This window comes from Onychomys torridus, chromosome 20, assembly GCF_903995425.1.
Source record: "Onychomys torridus chromosome 20, mOncTor1.1, whole genome shotgun sequence".
NCBI classification, from domain to species: Eukaryota; Metazoa; Chordata; class Mammalia; order Rodentia; family Cricetidae; genus Onychomys; species Onychomys torridus.
In genome coordinates, this window is record NC_050462.1 from 22,974,782 (window position 1) to 22,997,628 (window position 22,847).

General features: G+C 37.6%; 1 protein-coding gene across 5 annotated transcripts in view; it reads right to left on the reverse strand.

Moving 5' to 3' along the window:
• Nucleotides 1-16,341: 16,341 nt before the first annotated feature.
• Lrriq1 (leucine rich repeats and IQ motif containing 1) overlaps nucleotides 16,342-22,847 on the reverse strand; it is a 191,788-nt gene continuing 185,282 nt past the window's right edge. For 4 of the 5 annotated variants that reach the window (XM_036170073.1, XM_036170071.1, XM_036170069.1 and 1 more), the window contains exon 28: nucleotides 17,609-18,207. In XM_036170073.1, coding sequence (XP_036025966.1) covers nucleotides 18,065-18,207 — 143 coding nt within the window. In that variant the 3' untranslated portion in view covers nucleotides 17,609-18,064. Of the gene's footprint in view, nucleotides 17,218-17,608; nucleotides 18,208-22,847 lie in introns of those variants that run through there. The other variant, XM_036170070.1, reaches the window with a different exon arrangement.

A 22,847-nucleotide genomic window follows, 5' to 3' on the forward strand; every position in this document is an offset into this window, starting at 1 on the left:
CCTCCACTCCCAGCGCCCTGCTGGGCCATCCCCCCCCCCCTCCCCACCCCACCCCACCCCCCAGCACCCGCTGACCACCCCGCCCCCACGCCAGCCACTCACTCCCAGAAGATTTAGAGGCATCTTAAGAACTTGAAAGGAAGTATTGCTCTAAAGAGCTTTTACTTCATCCGTAAATCGTTTACGTGGAAGATCCACATTAATCTGAGCCCAAGACGCCGGATACAGCGGCAGCTGTTAACTGGGTTGCTGGTGGCAGAGGGGCGGAGGTGGCTTCTAATCTAAAAGGCTGGCGTCGGGGAGGGCGGCCGTAGCGCTCGCCCGGGCCCTCGGTCTTCGCCTTGGCTGTGGGATGCAGTGGCGTGTGGATGTCATGGTGGCACAGGATGGGAATGGGAGGTTGAGCAAGCGCCCTTGAAAAGATCTAATTTTACCAACACCAGCCAGTATTCCCCCACCTCTGCCCTTGGTCCTCGCGTTCATCATTAGAGCAACGTGATGTCTTTAGAAAAGTCATAAAGACCGTGCCTCCCAAAGGCCGGTTCTCACGGGAGATCAGAGGAAGGCTCTCATCACCCAAAGTAGTCTGTGTGGTGGTAGTGGTGTGTGTGTGGGAGGGGGACGGGGGCGGGAGGGGGGGGGGATGAAGGACTTCAGAGTGTTTTACGAAAAGCATTAGTACTTGCAGTTTGCCAGAGTTGGGGTGGCGCCTTTGCAAAGGGTGGTGGAGAAGCTAGTGCTTCCCTGGGAGTGGTGTTGAACTCACGGTTGCCATTGCGGGCCTAGAACCTAGAAGGAGATGCTAGGGCGGGCAAAAACGGCGCTTTAGAGCTGAAAACCATTCTGTTTGGTCTTGTGCCCGACTTCAGGTTCTGAGGAGCCCGAGGCGTCTGAGTTCATTGCCTTGGGCACATGCAAGCAGCCATTTGCAAGAGATCACGCAGGCTTGCAAATCTGGTGAAACTCCCCTACAAATTGTGGACAAGGGAGGTCTCTCTTCACCGGTCCTGACGTAGCCTTTCCCATCACAGGCCTTCCCAGCGGCTGTCACTTTTCTCCGGGTTGCGTTTGGCAGTTACACCAGAGCCTTAGATACTTCGGGTAGCCGTGACTCAGCGGGTGGCCTCGCCCAATTGAGCCGACTGACTGTCGGTCAGCAAGGTTCGGACATTTCCTCGTTCTTCGGGGTCCTTCTGACTCACGCCTCACAGGTGAGACCCTCTCGGCTGCCCAACCTGGCCAAGCTTGGGAAGAAAGATTGTCCAAGCACAGGGCACACCAGAACTGCTGCTTAGCACGGTCGCTAAGGCGTGGCTGGCCATGAAAATGCAGATTCCATCGACGGGGACGGAAGCAGGAGGGTCAGCAGCAGCAGCCACGTTCGCGTTCGCAGTGGCCGCCCGTGGTCCACCATAGACAGTCATCCGAAGAAGCGGCTGTCATGCTCCCACGAGTTGACGCTGCCTTTTAACTGGTTCTATTGTGTTCTCAATTGTTCTCTGCGAGCAGAGCAGTGCTTTCCGCGCACCAAAGGCCGAGTGACAAATCTCTAGTAGTAGTCGAAGAAAAAGCACGGAAGGGTACAGTGCTTCAGAGGAAAGGGAGTCAGGACTCCAAGCGAGGCACTCTCCACAGTGTGTGAGGCCAAGCTTGCATCACCTTAGCTGGAGAGGGGTGGAAGTGGGGGAGGAAAGCCCCCCCCCCCGGAAACGCGTGCGGGAGGTCTTGCTTACAAATAGAGACGCTGTATTCTTCCAGGACCGACCCTCAATCAGATTATTCCTCGTGGGGGGGGGGGCAGATTGAGTTAGACTCCCACTCTTGGTTGGCTTGGTAATTTTGCAAGATCTCACCTCTCCCTTTTTAAGCTATCTTACCTCTAGGTATTTTGAAAGTGCGCTGCTTTACCCTAATAAACTCGGGAAAGACGATAGAGGACGACGTTTGATGGGTCTTTCAAATTGTCACAGCAGCCAGAGCTCCTATGACTGATGAACTATGCCGAGAATTCCTAGCTGTAAACTTAGAGCTATGCCAGTCTGTTTATAAATATGCGTTTTAGGAGCTCCAAATTCCCTGAAAAACATTCGGTGTCTTTTAAATCAAAGACACATGATACTGGCTCTCCAGTACTTGTGTACCAATAGGGGTCTGAATAGGAGAAAACTGCAGGGTAGGCCAGGTCAACGGGTGCCTAGGAAGCCTTTTCCACGCCATTACCCCAAGCCACTTTTGGTTAAAGTGGTTGAAGGGGTGGGGTAAAGGTGTCACCCACCCACACCAGATCCCTGAAACCTTGGAAATTCAAATCTATTACACGGAACCCCTTGTGTTTGGTGACATGCAACCACATATGCTCGTAACAGGGGGAACAGTTAATGGCAAACTCCCCATAACGAATGCGTAATCTGCAGTTTTTGGCAAGGAGCTGAGTCTTTGGTTGCCAAGAGCTGCATTAAATAGATCTTGAGAGGTCGAGATAGAGTTTACAGAAATGACAGGGCCCTAGCCATTAGGGCACTAACATTAAATTTAAAATACCAATTAAGGCAGAGACAACCGAGTGGTTTCTGGAAGTCATAAGAAGGCGAAATAAAATAGGAGATCATTTCACCTGTGCTACGTCTGTCTGATGTTTTGGGAGATAATGTTGGAATTAGATTGAAACCCTTTGGTAAATGTTCTCACTTATCAAATGAGATCCAGCATGGGTGCTAACTCCCTTTTAAAGTTGCCTTCTTCTAGTCTCTGTCCTAGGCCATCTCTCCCTGATTCAAACCACGCAGTGTCAGTGATGACTGGGAAGGAGGAACCAGTTAATTAAGTCAGGATTTAGGTGGCTTTTTTTTTTTTTTTAAATTCCTCTTCAGCCCCAGGCTGTCATTTCCAGGTTCGTATTTCACTTTTGCATTTCCTCACACTTCTTTGCACATTCACAACGTGTGCTCGGAACTTAGGGTACACCTTGCTTCTTTGCTCTTCATCCAACAAGTCAATCAGAAATAGGTTTCTGTGCTTCTTTCTCTCACCTGCTTCCTTCACATTTGGGTTCTGAGGGTAGGATATCCACAGTGATGGGGGACCATTATTTTTCTTTTTAAGCCTGGAAATATCCCGGACACCCCAGAATTCTTGCACTTTTAGATCCCTGGAAGTTTCAGAGCCTTGGATGGAGCCTCAGCACCTGTGTAGGACTTCAGGGTGGAATGTAAAAAGGAAATAAAGCAAAGAGATAAAGGGGATTAAGAAGACTATTTGGGGTGAAAATCTTGGCTGTTCTCTCCACCAGTCACTAAGATGTGTTGAAGTAAAGGAGATACTTCCTCTGGCACCATATGATGGCAAAACCATGGAGAGGGTATTCTATGAAGATGACTGCTACTCCCTTCTGAAGTCACAGCTAACATTATTCCTGCAGAGCTTATTGTTGCTTTTTTTTTTTTTTTCCAAGCTGGCAGCCTCCTATATAGAAATACAGTTTGGTTATTTATGAAGTTTTCTGTACTTGGTTTCCTTTTGAGGAATAAATATCAGAATAAATATATGAGCTAAAAATATTAGAAAATTCCACTGTTATGATTATTTTACACTCCCGTTAGGGAGCACCTAATTAGAATGTTCCGATGAGTGACTGACCTTCTAGGGCAATTTCATTCATTTTATACCATTTCACTGAATAAAAGCTGCTTTGAGTGATGTTCTTCCCTATGCCAATGCGTTTTGGGAAAGGAAAGATATTTTTATTTACATCAAAGCCGTAGAAAAGGCAACATGTAGACCACTCTAGTTTCTTTCTGGACTCATTAAATGAAACATCATGTTTGTTTTAGTAATAGTGGTCAAGTCAGGAGAAGACTCCAAAATTTTTAGTTTTAGCACTTTCTTATTTCAGAGAGAGCTTGGGGCTTATAGTAAAGCTTGGGTTTTCAAGACCTTCATGTATGCTGAATCAGGAAAAGTATGCCAAATGTAGAAAAGCAATGGCCTGTAGAGCGGGGGAGGAGCTGGTGAGAGAGAGAGACTCTCATGAAAAAGGACTAAAATAATTGAATGTCATGTATCATGGCAGGAAGCCAAGTGGCCTCCTGTTTGTATATGCTTTGCTGCACGGCTCCTTCCTTGGCTTCATCTTCAGCCTTCCCACAGTTCTGCAGACATAATTGATGCAGAAACATATATTGCATCAAAGCAGCTTGGTAGTTTTCACACACACAGACACACAGACACAGAGAGAGAGAGAGAGAGAGAGAGAGAGAGAGAGAGAGAGAGAGAGAGAGAGAAAGAGAGAGAAGAGAGAGAGATTTAAATTATATTAAAACATTCCTGGGAAAACTTGCCTAGAGACTTATAGACAAGTGTGGAGCGTGTCATAGTTGTTAATTAAGTCTTGTACAACAATGACTTGCAAGAGAAATGAATCTCGAAGTCTTTCAACTGGGCTGTTACAAAGCCCTCTGACACTGTGGATGGTGTTTATCTTGACTTCAGTGGCAATATTATTTGGTATCCTAAACCAACTCATGAGTTTTCACAAAGCTATATTTGTTCCTGAGTTTCAACTGGTTTCAGTAATAGTTTTTCCATATAGATCACTTTTCTTCAAAAGAGAACGGATGGGATTGAGTTCAGTTCTCTGGTTCTACAGGATCCAAGATAAGTGTAAAAATCTCAGGTGATGATTTGCCCTTAATACAAATGCTTTGGCTCATTTAGCAACTGGTAATATTAGAGGCATTGTTTGCAGTCACTAAAAAGTGTGTTTTATTATAAATATATAAATAGTAACTAAAATCATGATAGGTTATTTTTAATTTATAAAATAAAATAGCTATGATAAGGATAATAGAGATAAATTCATTTCTCTTTAAAATTGTATTCATTGTTCTAAAAAGTTCTGAATGTAACAAAAGACTGCTGGAGTTTTTACATTACCTATGCCTTGAAATAATGAATAAACTCAGCTGAACACAATTCACAGATCCTAATATCATATTTGCACTAATAAAATTTTAACCATTTAAAACACACTTCCTAATATCATATTTGATAAATAAGGTGTTTAAACTTCTTTTCAGTGTATTTTGAGTTTATTTTCCTTACTGATTTCTGGGGTATATCTTAAAGACAGATAATGCTTGTCTTCATGAAGTTATGTGTGCATATGCCACAAGCTTTTTATCCTTTCATGTGAAGACTTTTTTTTTTTTTTTTTAAGAAATCACAGTATAGATTTTGAGCTCAAGTGACAGATGTTTCTCCTTTGCACTAGAATTAAACTATGTTAAGTGTAAAGTCCACGGTCATTAAAACAAGTCCACCAGGGCAAGCAAGATAGGTAAAACCAAGGCAGGTTCAAAGAGAGAGAACATCCTCCTGTCTAAATAGCATCTCAGTACCCTTTGACTCCACAGCACAAGAGGACAGGGTTTGGAAGCTTACATGGTGAGTGTAGTCCTGTTTGCTAGATGTGGCATTTACAGGGAATCTAGCAACTTATTTTTTAAAACCATGGTACTCCCTGCTTCGTAAACCCAACAAGAAGAATATGATTCTCACACCAGGATTTATTTCTAGAGGAAGTGAAAAAGGTGAGTGCACCAACTCCTTTAGAAAATCAATAAAGAACTGGAGAAAAGCGAAGCTCAATAGGCGCTCTCTTCTTTTCAAACTGCCCTGCCCCTCACAGCAGCCTTCCTGGCGTGAGTTTGAACAAGTGAGATTTAACTTGCTACGTGTCCTAAGGTGAGTTTTCTCGTAAATAAAGGTCTCCAAGTCTGCGGGAGTCTAATCAGGGACATTCCAGAGAAAGAATGTAGACTGGAGGAAAATCTAAGTATCTTAAATTGAATGAAAATAACACTGTGTGGGACTACCAGCAAGGTCCCTCCCAGCAGCGAGAACTGGCTCGCTAGCCCAATCCCTCACCGGTGGCCACCTCAGCCCGACTGCTTGCCAGGGCCATCTGGTTGTAGTTCAATCAGACAGCCCTTGAGCTTGTCGCTCACAAAGGTGGATAGAAACCTGGTGCTCACCTGAGTGAGACTTATGGTCCGGGATAGAATACCCGGCCCAGGAAGCAATGAGTGATGGCAGTATTTAGCATCTACGGTGGAAGCTAGGTTTCCAAAAGGATCCTGATGTGCTTCAGCACTGTAGACAATGTGACCTACAACCAGAGAAGACTCTTTGTTTAAACATGCGTGTTGGGATGTCTCTTCTGAGCGAAGGCAGCGAAGTTTCTTTTCCAAATGGAAACTTGAAAGAGCTTCTTGAACAAGAAAAAAAGTTAGTGGTTAACCGATTCGCTGCTAATATTTCATCAGCGGTGCTTTGCCCCCTGTGAAGCCTAACTCTTGGAAAAACAACATATTTTAAGCTTTCCATCCAAATATTGATGTTGGCAAACAGATCATCTAACCGTCCCTTGGTAAAGACAGTGGCCGTTTTGTTTCCCAGATCGGGAATCAGAATGAATCCATATCACAAAGGGCTGCAGATTTCGAGGTGGTAAAGGGAGGAGGCAGGTACATTTGACAGTAGCTGCAAAGCAGCCTGTGGTGTGGTGGTGTGTTTATGGGCGCGGTGGGTGGAACCAAGGATTTCTCACTTTCATCAGAGAGCGATCCAATCTCTGGCAGTGCAGAAAAGCCAGGTTTTCTGTGTAACTGCAAGCTGTGAAGTGAAATGCCAGGCCTCCTTGCCATCCATCTCTTCTCAGATTTTGGTCTAAAGGAGAAACTTTTTAGTGTCATCGAAAAAAATTCTGTCATTTTTTTTTTTTTTCATTCAACAAAGCTGACACTTTACCTTTTACTGGGGGTGTTGAGTCTTTAAAAAAAAAAAAAAAAAGAGGTGGGGCAGGACCTTAGGGAAATACGTCATCTTTCAAATTTGAACATCAGATGCTCACAAATGCAGCCTTTCTATCAAGTCAAAACAAAATTAATCATTCCTGTCTTCATAGATACCCTCTAAAAGCACACAACTTCAATGCACAATTGATTGTTTATACCAAGCAATTCTAATATTTACCGTTCCAGTAACTAGGTGAGTATGTTTTAAGATACCAAAATGAAGAAAAAAGTCCTTTAGACTTTTTTTTTTTCAGTTTCATTGTGGGGTTTCAGACACTTGTGCAATATCAAACCCACTATAATAAGGAGAATTTTAATTTTAAAAGGAACTGTTTGGAGAAAAATCTCTTTCATGCAATTAGTTACAGGGAACCTAACTCCAATAGTGTGCACTTCTGATTGACATTCTCGGAATTCTTTCTTTCACACTGTATTTGATTCATATGTGCTACTTTTGGGGGAGAAGAGTATACAGCCATTTTTTCCCCTCTGTATTAGTATTGGCTCAATAATTTAACTGGATCGAACAAATCTAAGTAACTCATTATTCTATTTTGAGTAAGAATGCCCTTTAATCTTGCATTCTTTCTGTTAGTAAAACTTAGAGTACTGTCTTGGCATAGTTAAAGAAATGTAAATCTTGGGAAAATGAATTAAGGGAAGAAACTTTAAAGTGTTTTTTATTTTTTAAAATGAAATAAAGTAGGCTGCATCTCCTTTAAGTTATGTGGGTTTCTTTGAGTCAAACCATTTGGATCAAAGTTGAAGCAAGCCATGTGTAGGATGCAGAACATCTCTCTACATCTCATCATGCAATATCTTAACTCCAGGAGTAATAATGGATTCTGAAAATCACTTACTTTTCTACAGGTATTCTGTGGGTGATGATTAAATTAAAACTTTCACTGAAAATTGAACCACACTTTTAATGCTAGTTAAAATTCTAGGGGATAAAAAAGGACTTTGGAAAAGGAAGAGTGACAGAATTAAATCAGTGGAGAGAAACACAAAGTTGCAAATTAAGGTTAAAAACAGGAGGAAACAAAGCTTGTAAGGTTTTCAACAAGGAAGAACCTAGGATACTTTGAATGTACTGTTTGGCATAGTTGCTAAGCTGCAACAAATTTCAGTACATGAACAGAAGTGAAATTGGTCAAACCAGAAAGCACAGATCCACACTGTAAATCATGCTCTGATGCTTTCAAGACTGTTTTTGTAGATGAGAGTAAGGTTTAAACTTTTTCTTTCTTGTAGTGGCTGTGACTGAGCCAAAAGGAATTTAAAAGTCATAAGAATGTTTAAGAGAGATGGTAATTTTTTATGTAAGAGAAGATATATGAATCGATGGTTAAAAATGTTTAGACCCAGAAGCAGAAATGCTGAACAGCGTAGAATCAAAAGAAAATTTTTGTGTTAAAAAAATTTCAACAATTTGCTGGGGGGGGGGGTGGTGGCGCACGCTTTTAATCCCAGCACTTGGGAGGCAGAGCCAGGCAGATCTTTGTGAGTTCAAGGTCAGCCTGGTCTCCAAAGTGAGTTCCAGGAAAGGCGCAAAGCTACACTGACAGAGAAATCCTGTCTGAAGAAAACAAAAACCAAAACAAAAACAAAATCAACAATTAATGCTCCTATGGCTATAGTGGGTTGGTTCTCATAGCTGCATACTACTGGAAAAAGGATACTGTGGAGATACTTTGGGTTATGCAACCTTGTTTGAAGTCCAAGCTTCCAAATGATATCCTTAACGCTTAAAGAGCTCTCATCTCTGAATTGACCTTTTCAAGAAACCAGAGTACTATTGTTTTATAAATTAGAAAACATAAGAGAAAAAAAAAAAAAGGTGTTATCCTGCCATTAAGTTTTAATTTATTTTATTTGTTTTTTTGAGATAGGGTTCCTTTGTGTGTAGTAGTGTTGGCTGTCCTGGGACTCACTGTATAGGCCAAACTGTCCTCAATTCAGAGATCCAAGCACCTCTGCCTCTCAAGTGCTCGTAATAAAGATGTGTGGCACCACCACCTGGTTAAGTTATTTTGCTGTTAATGATTTCAAAATAAGTAGCATTTGGATTTCCTACTGGCAGATGTTTGAATCTGTGATGATATACACTTTGATCATAATGTATATTTTACCTATAGTGCCATAATAATAATAATGATAAATAATAATAGTAATAAATAATAATAATAATAATAATAATGATAATAATAATAATAATGTGCAGGTTAGATTCAGACTCACAGCATTTATATCCAGGTTGTAGCACCTGTTTGCTGAGGGTGATGGAAAATGGATATAACCACTCTGATTCTGTATCCCTGAGTGTAAATTTGGACAATTTCCATCATCGGGTCAGAAGTAAATATAAAAACAGCTAATATACTTAGCCATGTAGACAGTGCTTGGTCATAATTTTTTAATGTAATTCTTAAAATTAGAAATGAGAAATCACTCGATGACTATGAATCACTGGGAAATCAACTAATGGTGCTATGAAATGAAAAAAGGGATACTAAAAATGCAACAGAATTCAATCATTACAGAAAATGAAATGTAGAATTTTGACTAGTTGAGAGATGAAAAGGATCAATGACAACACAAAGAAAACAAATTTCATAATGCTGTTAGGCCCTGAGGTGTGTGCATCCATCTTGCTGTTAGGTTCTGAGGTATGTGTCCCACTAAGATAAGTGTACTTGCCTCCACTTATAACCAATGAAGATATAAACATATATTGTTTATAACATACATTTTCCAAGACCTTTGTCACTCGAGGAATTCTTAGCTTTGTTAAGTATCTCTAGAACCTAAAACGAAGGCAGTTACCATTCAAGGACTCAGTTTCTACCATAAGCTATCTTTGTAAAATTTGAAAAAGAGATTTTGTTGAACTTTGTTTGGGAAAACGTATGGTGTTAAGAAGTTCTCTGTAGAAGTTGTCTCTCCCCCTCTCCCCAAATGTATGTTTTGGTGGAGTTTAATCAACAGGCATTATCTGGAGGTGGAGTCTTTGGAGGAAATCAAAGTGAGATTAGGTGGAGTCTCATGATGAGATTACTGCTCTCAAATGGGCATGAATGATTGGGGAAATCTTTCCCTACCATATGTAGCACACAGCAAGAAAATGTGTTTCTTCAAAGCATAACCAAGAGTCCAGCAGCACTAGTGCCATGATTCTCAGAACTCTAACTTCCAGAACTACAAGATGTCAAGGTTTGCTGTTTCAGCCCTTCGGTCTGCGGTATTTGCTGTTTAAGATAAATCATTACCAATGTTTGCAAATACTGTTAGAAACTCTAGCTTTTTTTCCCCAGGCATCCTTGGTTTAGAGAAAGCACAGACCAGAATCCTCCATCTCCATGACTATCACCCTGAGAACTTTACAATGGTTCTCCCAAAGTCTGTACTTCCAGGAACTTCATTCAGATATAAGCATCAGCAATACCGAGATCAACTCTCATCAGATTCTCAAAAGCTAATAATGTTCTTTAACTCAATCATTGAGGTTTTGTCCTCGAAGAACAAGTAATCATCCCACTCGTTAATATGTAACCCTATAGATTTAATATTAATTATATTAATAGTATTTCTAAATATCTGCTTATCTAAGAAATACCCCAGAAATTACTACTAATAATATTGACTGGGGATATTACTGTGTTTCTGTTTTCAAAGACAACCTCAAAACACATAAAGGCCACATCATGAGAGTTGTATGGCTCTCAATGAACTTTATCATCTTCCCTGCTAGTCACATCTCTCCAACAACAACTCCCTGTCATTTCCCACAAGGCCCCTTACTTCTGCCCAATAATCAATTCCCTTGTTTGCTCTGCTTTCCATTCTTAGCATGTGCCAAATTTATTGGTCTTTGGGTATTTATTTTGGCCATATTTCTATGTCTAAAATGATTTAACTACATCAACTCTTCCCTCAAATAGAATATGAAAATGTCTTTTCCTTGACCATCCTCACTTGAAATTAATTGTTGTATCCAGTTTTAAACCCTCTTTTACATATTAAAATTAAAATTCCTTATTTATTATTATGTATAGGTTGATACTCACTAAAAAGTTAATATTTGAAAAGAAAAGGTTTTTCTCTATATAAAATATAACTGAAAGCTTAAACACCAAGTAAAGATTAAGAATCAAACCAAAGGGTTGATGTTCTTTGCTTTGTTTGCCTAGAGATGAACCAATTTTATTTCCATTTGAAAAGGAAGGAATAAAAAGAATATGTGGATTCCAGACAATAATGTGACATATCATTTGGGATTCTGGTGATAGAAACATTTCATTGGTTTATTTTATAGTATAAAATATTACCTACAGGCTGGGCTACAGTAGAGCATGCCTTTAATCCCAGCACTTGCGAAGCAGAGCTAGGCTGATCTCTGTAAGTTCGAGGCCAGCCTGGTCTACAGAGTGAGATCCAGGAGAGCCAGGGCTACACAGAGAAACCCTGTCTCGAAAAACAAAACAAACAAACAAAAAATGCCTAAAGAAATAAGGGACTGATGGTCTTATTTCCTATAAATATTAATAATATCTAGATAAGATATGCAGAACTGATTCACCTTTAGTCTGCTTAGTGGAATTTTGGTTTGATTTTGAAAGATTAGCCTGGAAAGGTTTACTGTGCTGTGTTACTATTTACTGTTGACAACACACAAGCCTGGGACTTTTCATATACTCTGTTATTTGACCTTATAGAATCCTTCAAGTCCATATTAAATTGTTAATATAATGGTACGAGAAGAGCCTCTGAGAGTTTGTCACTTGCTCAAGATGACTTATCAAAATGATGAGTATAACTCGGGCCAGTCAGATTATATAAAACATGTTCTTTTCACTTTCTTCCATATGCTTCCTACCAAAATATGTACTTAGCAGAGTAAAACTGCTGGGCTGATTCTTTACTTTGTTCTATGTATCATATTGAGTTATTCTAAACATTGGTTTCATTTTGAAGTTCATAGAGAAACCCATGGTTAGACCAAATCAGAGTGATGTAGAGAGATGAGAAACAGACCCACACTTACTATGTCTCCTTGTAATTTTCTGTTGCTACATAAAATTTAGTAGAGAAGTCTAGCATCCAATAACTTTCAATAGAAACCTCAAATCCACATCAAAGTTTAAAATAATAAATTTGGTCTTTATGTATTTGATTTGGAATATGTTTGGTGACTTATTTATTAAGTTATGCATTTATAAATGTGCAAATCTACAATTTCTTTTAATCCATACCTTTTATTATCTTGTAATATTAAGGAATAACATGGTTAAAGCTTCTACTCTAAGACAATTTTCTCTTTGCCTACCTTGCCCACATGCTGATACTGTACTTATAGAGAGCAGATATAAGGGACTAAAACATGTTACTTTGTTATACAATACAGGGACTTAAAACCAACCCTTGTGAACACTGAGGAATAATTTATATATTGTTTATAAAAGGCTAAAAAATATTCAAAAGTAAGCTTTGTCTATTTTTGCATGTTTACTGCAACTGTCAGAAACTTTAAAGTTACACATATATCTCATAATGGAATTGTATTTCCCAGTGATGGATTAGAGTAGTTCTAGAAGGATCCTTAAATAGTTTTGAAAGTCTCTGTCAAAGACATTATAGCAAGCCTGTGCTTTTCACTGATTCCACTGGTGTACTCAATGATGGGGGCAACTTTCCATTTACTTACTTGGTGACATCTAGCATGGATTTGCAGTGTGCCTAAACTCTAGCTCTCAAATATAAAATGCTATGAATACACCTACAGTGTGGAAAAGCTAATGAAGGTGATAGTCCCTCAGCAATTGTAAATGTAAGCCAGGAATAATAAGAGGAATTTTGTCTATTTTATTTGTTTATTTTTTAACTTTTTTTAAGGATGTTTTTATTCATTTTATATACTAACCACAGATCCCCCTCTCATCCCTCCTCCCACTCTTCCCAACCCACCCCCTATTTAACTAAAATTATTCCACTGGATGAGGTGACATAAATATCTGACAATCCCATGGGGGTTGAGGTTAGTTGATTGCCATGAGTTCAAAGACAAGTTGGGCTATTTAGTGAGTACTAGACCAGTCAGGGCTATATAGCAAGAGCCTGGGTAAGAAAATATGAAGCTTCGTGAAAAGGAAAGGCTGATAGCACTTTAGCTAGTACTTAGTCTGGAGTAAAGACATGGTGATAGACCAGACTTGACCAAACAGCCCACTGTTCCAGGCTGCTTCATAACTTCCTCATTGAGCATTAGAGAGACCTCATGATTTCATCCCACAGGTCTGTTCCACATCTATTAGAAAACTCTTGAAACTTATTTGTCCTTCGCCCTAAACTGCTGACAAGGATATGGCTTCTAAGGAAATCAAACGAAAAGCTTTCCTTTATGTATTGGTTTAGGAAAAATCTTGACTTCTATGCATAGCGGATCAAGTGCGTATGTGGGAGGGAGGGCAGAAGGTTGGCAGGAGGTATCACCCAAAGCATGTGCTATTACATACCCTTTAGAATTTATAGAATTTATAGGCATGACTCATTCCTGAAGACAATGCACAGCTCGTAATGAAGTGGAATGTTTTGCAACAGGCTGAAGAAGATCTACTGTTGATTACCATGTTCCCAAAGGTGGAGGCGCTGACCCAGACTCTGTGAAGGGACCCTTGTTATAAGTCAGGGTGTTGACTCTCATACCAAAACATTCTGGACTTTCAAAATGATCCACCTAATACTTCCAGCAGATCTTTTGTGAATAGTGATTCAGTTTGCCATCCTTACCAAAACAAAATAAAAAAATTGATGAGTCTTCTGCACTGGAGATACAAAGGAAAGGGGGAACCTAATTCAGAAGGTGTTAAAGATGAATTATATTTATTTATGTGACAGTTAGTCCTTCTGTGTATTTAACTTAGATTAAAACTTCATTTATGGGCTGAAGGCATCGTTCAGTGGCTAAGAGCACTGGCTGCTCTTCTAGAGCAACAGAGTTCCACTCACAGCACCACATGGCAGCTCACTGAAGTCCCAGGGAACCTCATGTCCTTGTCTGCTCTCACTGCCACCAGACCTGCACATAGTGTACAGACAGACATGCAGACAAAATAACCACACACACAAATTTTAAAAAATTAAAACTTCATTTGTCATACAGTAGTATGGCTTACATTATAAGAATCTATTGAGATCACACTTCATTTAGAAATTCAACTGTTCTCTACATATATGAATACATACATATGAAGATATCAAGTTCGATATATCATGGCTAAGAATGTGGGCGCTGAGCCAGAAAGACAAAGGACTTCAACTCAACTTTGTAAGATGATCTCTGATAAAAATCCAATCAAATTAAATAAGCACAAAAAGGAAGGGACTGAATTAGGCATGTCAAAGTATACAACCTGAAAGTGGAGAGCCAGAACCAAGATCTCCTCCACTTCATCATATTCATTGTGTTTAGCAGAATCAGAGTTCTCCTTTTTAATATATGGGATCTATGTGGAGTTCTTCTAGTCTCTGTCTATCATACCAATGGCTTTCTGAATCATCTCACAGAGCAGTCTCAAGATCAGAACCACCATAGATAAATGGGATGTTAGCCATCTGCATAACACTTATGAACACAACACATAATTATAAAGAAATGTCACATTTTATGCTAAATTTTTGAAATGTGACAGACAATTTACACATATATTTAAACCAAAATTGTTTTTAATTGACTCTATAATATACAGGTTTAGACTGTTTACTTGAAAAATGCCTATATCTGAACCTCACAACCATTGATGAGAGAGGCAGTTCCATATAGACAGATAAAAATATCTTGGCAGTTAATATCATCAAATATTGAAATGAAAAGTAGAATTACATTTCCTGTTAGTAATGACTTAAAAATTAAACTTGACGACAATTGTAGAATGTTAGGATTTTTTTCTCAAAATGAATATATTCATTAAATTATTGTCTTTCTTTGTTATAATGAGGAAAAGAATAATCTATATGATAAACTTTTCTCATATTTAATGATATGAAAAACTCCATTTGACAGATAATTCAGGAAATATAATGTATTAAAGAAGTCTTTATTCACTGATCCCTATTATGTCAATGACATGTTTTTCTTCTTATAAATAATAAAGGTGTTTCTCTTTGCCAAACTATTTATTTCAGTTCTTTTGTAGAGAATACACTGTCAGTTAAGCATTTTCAAAATAGAATTTAAATTTCAATAGCCTAAATTGAGATCACTCCAGAGAAAACATGAATTAGTTACAAACTAAGAAAAAAAAATCAAGGAAATGACCAATCTAATAAGTAAACAGCACAGTTAGTTAACATAAGAACAAAAGTTTATGGTGCTAATATTAAGATTTAAAATAAATACCCATTACAATACTTCTATTTATTTTTACAAATATCAGAAACACTTTAATATTTGTCTGCTGCTCCTAGAATATTCTTCTTAAGATAAATTCTCTTTCTGTCTAAAGGAAAAATATCTCTAACTTTCAGGAATGTTAGTATATTATCCTTTTAGCATATAATTTGAAATTATATATTATAATATATATTATATATTATATAATGCCTGCAACCATATTCTGGTTTTTGTTATGTTCTTATTTTCATTTCCTTCAAATGAGATTAGTATACCTCCAACTCGAGTCCATAATGAAGTGGAATGTTTTGTGAGAGGCTTAGGAAGATCTTTTGTTGATTACTACATCACAAAGGTGGTGGTGCTGCCCCAGATGCTGAGAAGGGACCCTCTCCATTCTGGATTCTCTCATTTATCCTCCTAACACTTCTAACAGGCTTATTGTGTATAATGATTCAGTTTGTCATTCTTACCCAAACCAAACCAAACAAAAAAACCTGATGAGCCTTCTGCATTGGATGTGGGTTACAGAAAGGGAGGGGAGGATGAAATTAAGAGGGTGTCCAAAGTAAGACACAGCATCCAGGAAAGACAGTCTGTGGGAGTAATGCCCAGGAATAGCACCCGTGACTAAGTCTATTACTGTCAATATGAAATTCATAATCAGCTACATGATAAGACAGGCTTACATGTTTTCCTTCTTGAACTCTAAAGGTAAATATTTCCAAAAAAATAGCAAGGTAGTTGGGAAGGTAGAGGCACTTATGCTCAGTTCTGAAGAGTTCAGTTCTGTCTTGGATCCCACAAGGTGGCAGGAGAGAACTGACTCCTGGGAGTAGTAGTGCTCAGAGTTCCACAGGTGTGCCCTGGCATAACTAGCCCTCCATCCCCCATCTCTCCATCTCTCTACACCACACACACACACACACCACACAATAAATAAATAAATAAATAAATAAATAAATAAATAAATAATAACAACTGATTACATAAATACAATTTTAGGAATGTCTCCTAAAAAAAAAAAAAAACCAGAAGGAAACAATTCTTTGTTCAAATACTTGGATGTTTTATTAAACTGTAAAAATATCAGTTTCGTAAACACAAGTATACTAGTGGTACTATAAAACAACAGGTTTGAAATATAAGGTTCTTTAGATAATCAGTTTCAGAGTAGGCACAAATAAATCACACTATAAAGATCTTCTGATTTAAGCACCCCATTTCAGGAGCAGTTTTATTCACATTTATCAACCCTCACCTACAAATTTAAGAACATCAATAGCAATCATCTTCACAATTAATATTATGGGAAAAAAGTCACAAAAGCTTATAAAAGAAAAAAAGCTATGAAGTTTCTCTTACATACTAAAACAGTTGAATAATAAACGTCTCATTTCTCATACTAGCCTTTCCACTTCATTGGGTAGGTATATGAACCATAAAACCTACCGATGTCAGCTTTAATGTGGTTTTCTCCCTCTGAGTTGAAAATAAGCTGAGATAAAATATTTTCCATCATTACATTATGCTGATTTGTAGATGTTGTTAGCAAAGGGATGACCTAACAGTGTTCACAAAACAAGGACATGTGGAGCTCAGCTTCTAGGCTGAAACATAGGAATCTATGTTTTCTTTATAGATTGACAGCCCAAGGCTCATTAACATTTCTATCCCAATCAGGTTAAAAGAGATTTACAGGTTTGAAATGCAACAGGACTCCAAAGGTGCATGGGGGATAAAAACTAAACAAATGCATCTTGAAATCTGGTTAGTCATCTCGGGATGAAGAATTTCACCAGAGAGCCGGAAAAACAAAAGGGAAAGCAGAAGTTCACTGGATCCTATTACACAGAGTGTGCTGAGGAGAGTCACTGGAGAACCTGGCTTCAGCTTCGAGAAAGGCATTCCAGATGCAGATTAATAGGTCCTCTGAGCCCTGAGCCGAGTGCAACATTTTGCATACTGTATTTGCTAAGATAATAGGAGAAAATTATTCTCATACTAGTAAGATCTTAGTGAGACCTGTCTGTGATTTAAGAAAATATACTAAAATTTTAAAATGATGGTTTCAGCTCAGAAAAAAAAAAAAAACAAACAACCTTTAAAATGGCAATTTAAAGGTACTTTAAAAATGTTTAAAGTGACTGAGTGTGTGAATGAATTAAATAATCTTAAAGAACACAACTCACATTTACCCGATATAAACAAGAATAAAATACACTTAAACGAAACATTACAGATAACCTTCCAAATTAATATGTTGATAATTATTTAAATTTGTATTTCATTTTAACTTAAACAGTACATATATATTTTACCAAAATTCTCTAAGAAGCTTCAAAATAAAAATAAAAATGGTGATTTTTGCTATCTATTTTAAATTGCCATATAGGATATCTAAGAAATATAATTTGGTACATTCAAACTTATAATGTAGTAATTATTCACTAATGTTTCTCTAATCAACATCAATATATTTATATTCCTTTACATATTACATTAAAATAGTAAAAAGAATAATCTTGAGGATATGCGTCATAGCATATAAACCAAAGAAGAAAGTGTATGTACAAATTGCCCTGCAGTATCTCAAGCATTTTCTTGGGTAAGGCCATTCCATAAAAACACAAGAGGAACTGCAAACTCTAGCGATGAATGAGAAGTCGATAACTGACCCAGAAAACAAGTTTATGAAATATTGTAGTAAGACATTAAATACATCATTCTAAAACATTGTTTCCAACTCATTACAGGAGCAGAGATCCATATATGTAAATAAGTTGTGGGCCTTGTGTTTGGGACTCGGAAGCTGGAAGGATCAGGTGGAGGTTTTTGCCTTCTTTTTACCACTTCCCCATCCGCCGCTGAGTCGAACAGGATTGTCACGGAATGATATGCGCTCTTTAAGGGACGGTCTTGTATTTGTTATCATTGGTGCAAGTATTCTCTTGCTTGAACAACCTAGACAGTGATATTAAATATACTTTCTCTTAACATGATCCCATCAAATCATACTTTAGAATAAGAAGTAGTCCTAAATCAGCAACATGCACTTGAAAACTTTATAATTTCTGAGCATATACAAATACATTTGTTGAATTATTGTATACAAATGATATATGAAAAAAATTGACATAAATTGCATATAGGTTAAATAAAAGGAAAACTGTAACACAGGTAATAGATGTCACTGTTTCCTTTTTTCCACACAGGCTTCTTTGTTTTTTTCTAGCCATAGGTTCAATGTTACAACACTATGCAAAGTTAATAGTTAGTGGTTTCTATTTTATAAAATAATGCATATGCTAAAATTGTCCTTAAAATTGAGTTATTGAATTATTTCTTCATAATAAAGACTTTTTGGTACAATAGAAAGTACATTAAACCTAGAAATTAATAATCTTCATAGGATCCAGTCTACCAGAACATACACAAAGACAGACACAAACACTGCACAGTGGTTGTCAACAACCTGGATTGTATAAGTGGTTACACATGCCTTCCGTGTTGGGTGGGGAGTATCTTTTCAACTGTATTGCAATGACAGCAAACTGTGAGGATATTCTGTGCCCAGGTGCTATACAAATGGAGCTGGGTGAAAGTTTGTTTATCTGGATCAAGTTAGAGATTACTTATGGAGAAGCAACAGCAACTGCTATCGATGAAAACGAATGGTCACAGAAATGGGCAAATGGACAAAGCATGTTTTGTTCAGCAAGATCCAAAGCGGCCATATCAAGAATACTATTAGAAACTTGTGCTCATCTGCTTCAAATCTCCTGGGGATTAAGCGCCAGGGCTGTGTTTGTGGGGAAATCACTGTAAAAGCAGCCGAAAGACACATTCCAGGGCTTCCTCAATACTGGCTTGAGGCAAAGGTTCAAACCACATGATCCTCCATTGTGATGCTTTCGTGTTTAAATAAGTTTAGATAGACAAAACAAACTCCCAACCTGCTATATTTTTAATTAGGATGATGTATTCTGATGAAAATTTAAATACATTTAAAAATATTTTAGAAGAATTATCACAAAGGTAACAGTATTTTATGATTTAAATTTGCTATGACAGTATGAACTTCAAAAACTTATTTCATACTTAAAAATATTCTCATAATTAGAGTATTGCACTTTAGTTTCTAGGGTTAATACTGTGACAAAACAAATTCAAAGACATTAATGAACGTCGGCAAGTGAGACTATTTTACTGATAGTCTACAAAACAGAGTATTTCTGAAAAGTGTGTGTGTGCAGGGACTAAAACCCATTGTTTCAGGAAAGGGTGTTTGGGACATAAAGAGATTATCACCTAAGTGCCAAGGACTGCTGGAGAGAGAACACAGTTCAGGAGTTGAGACTTCTCAGCTGGCACTCCTTGAATGCAGTCTCAGCAGAGACACTAATCAGGGAGGGAAATGACAGCTGAAGCGGGCTTCCACAGGTGGCCAGATCCATCCTGCCTTAGTCAAGCCCTGTGGGGGAGACTGCAGAGGAGGAGAATGCATTCAAGCCACAGGGATGATCCAGACATGAAGCAGAGATTTCCCAGATGGTAAACCAGTGGCCAAAAGGGTGCCAGGGGAGCATGCCTACAGCACAGCCTCTTCCTCACTGGGATATATTGGAAAAGCTCTAATTTAATTTTTCCCCAGATAACTGAATGGAATGTCTACTTCACACTTCTTAAAAGGCAGTCAGAGCAAGCAATTGCTACACTCTAGCAGTTAAAAACTCTCTGAACAAAAGGCAGGATTTTATGAGGATATATATCTATATATATACATACACACACATATATGACTAGGGCTGGGTGTGGAAGTGCAAGGAATCTAAGGAATAATATATTTATATTAAAATATGAGACTAATAAAAAACTAGTAGGTTATTTTCACTAACATCTAGCCAAAAGTGCTGCTCAGATACAGAGAGCTAAATCAAGTTGTTGCAAGCATTATTCAAAGTAGTAGGTAGAAATAAGTAGGAGCTTTAAAACGAAATCAATAACATAGTTCACTATTGGTTAATAGTACTCTTCATGAAGCTATCTACAATGTCTATCATTCAAATACTTTGCCCTTAATAAAATTTTAAACCAAACTGCCAACGAGCATCTAATTGGAGAAGCATTTTATGTCCACATCATTGAAATATTTTAGATAACTTTACATACTTCTAGAGCAATTATTTTAACATTAGGTCAAAATGAATTAAAAAGCTCTAGTTACAAGTGTGTCTCCAATCTGGAGGATTCTCTTACTAAACATTTATCATCTGGTCTATTGGTTTAACTAATTCTGCTCTCTTGCCATTGTTTTGGATCTGCTGATAAGTCTTCAAATCTTCTTGTACTTATCCTCACTTTGCTCCTACATTTATAAAGGCTGTTTATATATTTTCCCTTTTCTAGTGTAGTTCATTCAGGAAATAATAACTACAATTTTAAAAACATTGCGGGACAACTTCACAGCAATTGTGAAGTATGCTGTTAGTGAATTGACAACTAGGGAATTATTCTTAAAAATGAGCAATACTGTAGTGATCCCAGAGTTTTTCTAAGACAATAGTTTAGGTGTGATTAAGTGCCTGAGTTTATTATCTTGCTATGTGTAAATGAACAGTTTAAGCAGTAATCTATATGGCTTATTTTCTCATTACATTAGTGAGAGTCTTTGTTATCGTATAAACTCTCAAATCACTAGATACATTGGAAACAAATAGAGGAGTAAAATGCATTTGTGAAGGAATCACATATTGGCACTCATAACAAAGTCATTACTTCATCCCGTGATTACTCTAAGAATGAAACACAGAAATAAAAAGCAATTTAATGCGGTCAATGTATAATCGTTTGAAAATTACTTACCCACATGAAAATAAAAGAGAAAAAGGTTCTTGCTTCAAAACATTGATAGTGGAGTTTGACATACCATACTGAAGAGAGCTCCAGGAACAGAAAAAAATATGACCAAAGGGATTTTAGCAGTACTTTCTGCATCATTATTGTTATGGGTTTTATTTATTTTGACAATAATCTGCTACGTATTTGCAGGCACTTATAGAAATCAGTCAACTGGCCTCTCACATTTGTGCTGGAAATGTGTCCTCATGAGTGTGCTATGTTTCCTACCAAGCCACTTCTTTGCTACAAGATCTATGTTTTGCTCAAGATTTGTTCTGGTCCTAAATTTTTTTTTTTTTTTTAAAGATTTAATCCTTGGTTCCTAACTAATGCCAAGGTCTATATACACAGTGTTTTGATAAGTAATTTAATATGTAAAATGCTTTGAATGACTCTCCTGGTATGTATAAAAAAACCTGTTAAACGGGTCAAAATAGAAATCTCATGATGTATAGTAATACGTCATTGGATTTTCATCAATATACCCAACACTTTATGTCTGGATATAAAACCTTTGCAAAGGCCTTCCCATATTGTATTACTTAACAGCAGATACAGCATAAGTAAAGCATGGAGAAAAAAAATTTAATGAAAGTGACCAGAACAAATTTTTAGCAGCAAAGCATTTACATTGATTTAAGTGTGATGAATTAGTAACATTGGTCAAGTTAGAAGCAGGGCTGGTAAGACAGAATTCAAGTAACAACATTCTTAAACATGTCTGCTATGTTTGATTCTGAATGAAGTGCAGGTAGATAAATTTAAAATCAAATATGAAGAATATAAATAAATGATGCACAGGTTATTTACGCCATGTACAGAGTTCCTCAATGTTATTTTGCTTGTTCCTGAGATTTTATATTTTGTTTCGAGAAAAAAAGTTTCTATAGGTTATAAATTATTAACAGATTTTTCTTCCGATGCTCAAAATTGTGATTGAAGAGTGAAAATTATGTTTATTCTTCTTATTTTCCTTTTGAGAAAGAGTCTAATTGTGTAGCCTTGACTGGCCTGGGGAACTCATTATGTAGACAAGGCAAGCCTTACCACTCTTGGAGATCCACCTGCCTCTGCCTCCTGAGTGCTGGCCTTAAAAGCATGCAGCACCATGTCTGGTTTATATTTATTCTCTTACTATGTAAGAGACAAAAAAATGATAGGTTGGGTATCACAGATAATCACTAAAATATCCACAGTGTTTGTAATCAGCATTAGGATAAATAAAATGTCTATATTTGCTTTTTACTTTTTTTTTTGGAAGTGAGTTTTTAAAATATCAACATGCATAATACAAATATTTAGCATTGACAAAGCATATTGATTTTGAAAAAAATACACCTAGAAATTAAAATGAATCAGTGAGGGGAGTTCATTGTATAGAATATTTTGTATTTTATCCAGTTAGAACCACTAGAATAACTGTCATGTATATTCGACTTAGAATCTTTTAGCCTGCTTTACAGTAGGCACTGTTTTCCAGGTTTTACTACTTTTAGCATGTGACCGTGGAATGATCCTATATCGCTCTTTGTAGCTGTCTTCTGGACACACAAGGATGGCTAGCACATGCAGCAAACATGCAGTGCTAATGTCTTGTTTTGCTTCTATATGTACCTTTTGGTTATTACTGCTCAATACTGATCTTTTTGCCTCCTGGAGGATTTTATCTTTGGTGATTAGATTTGGGCAATAAAATGCTATAG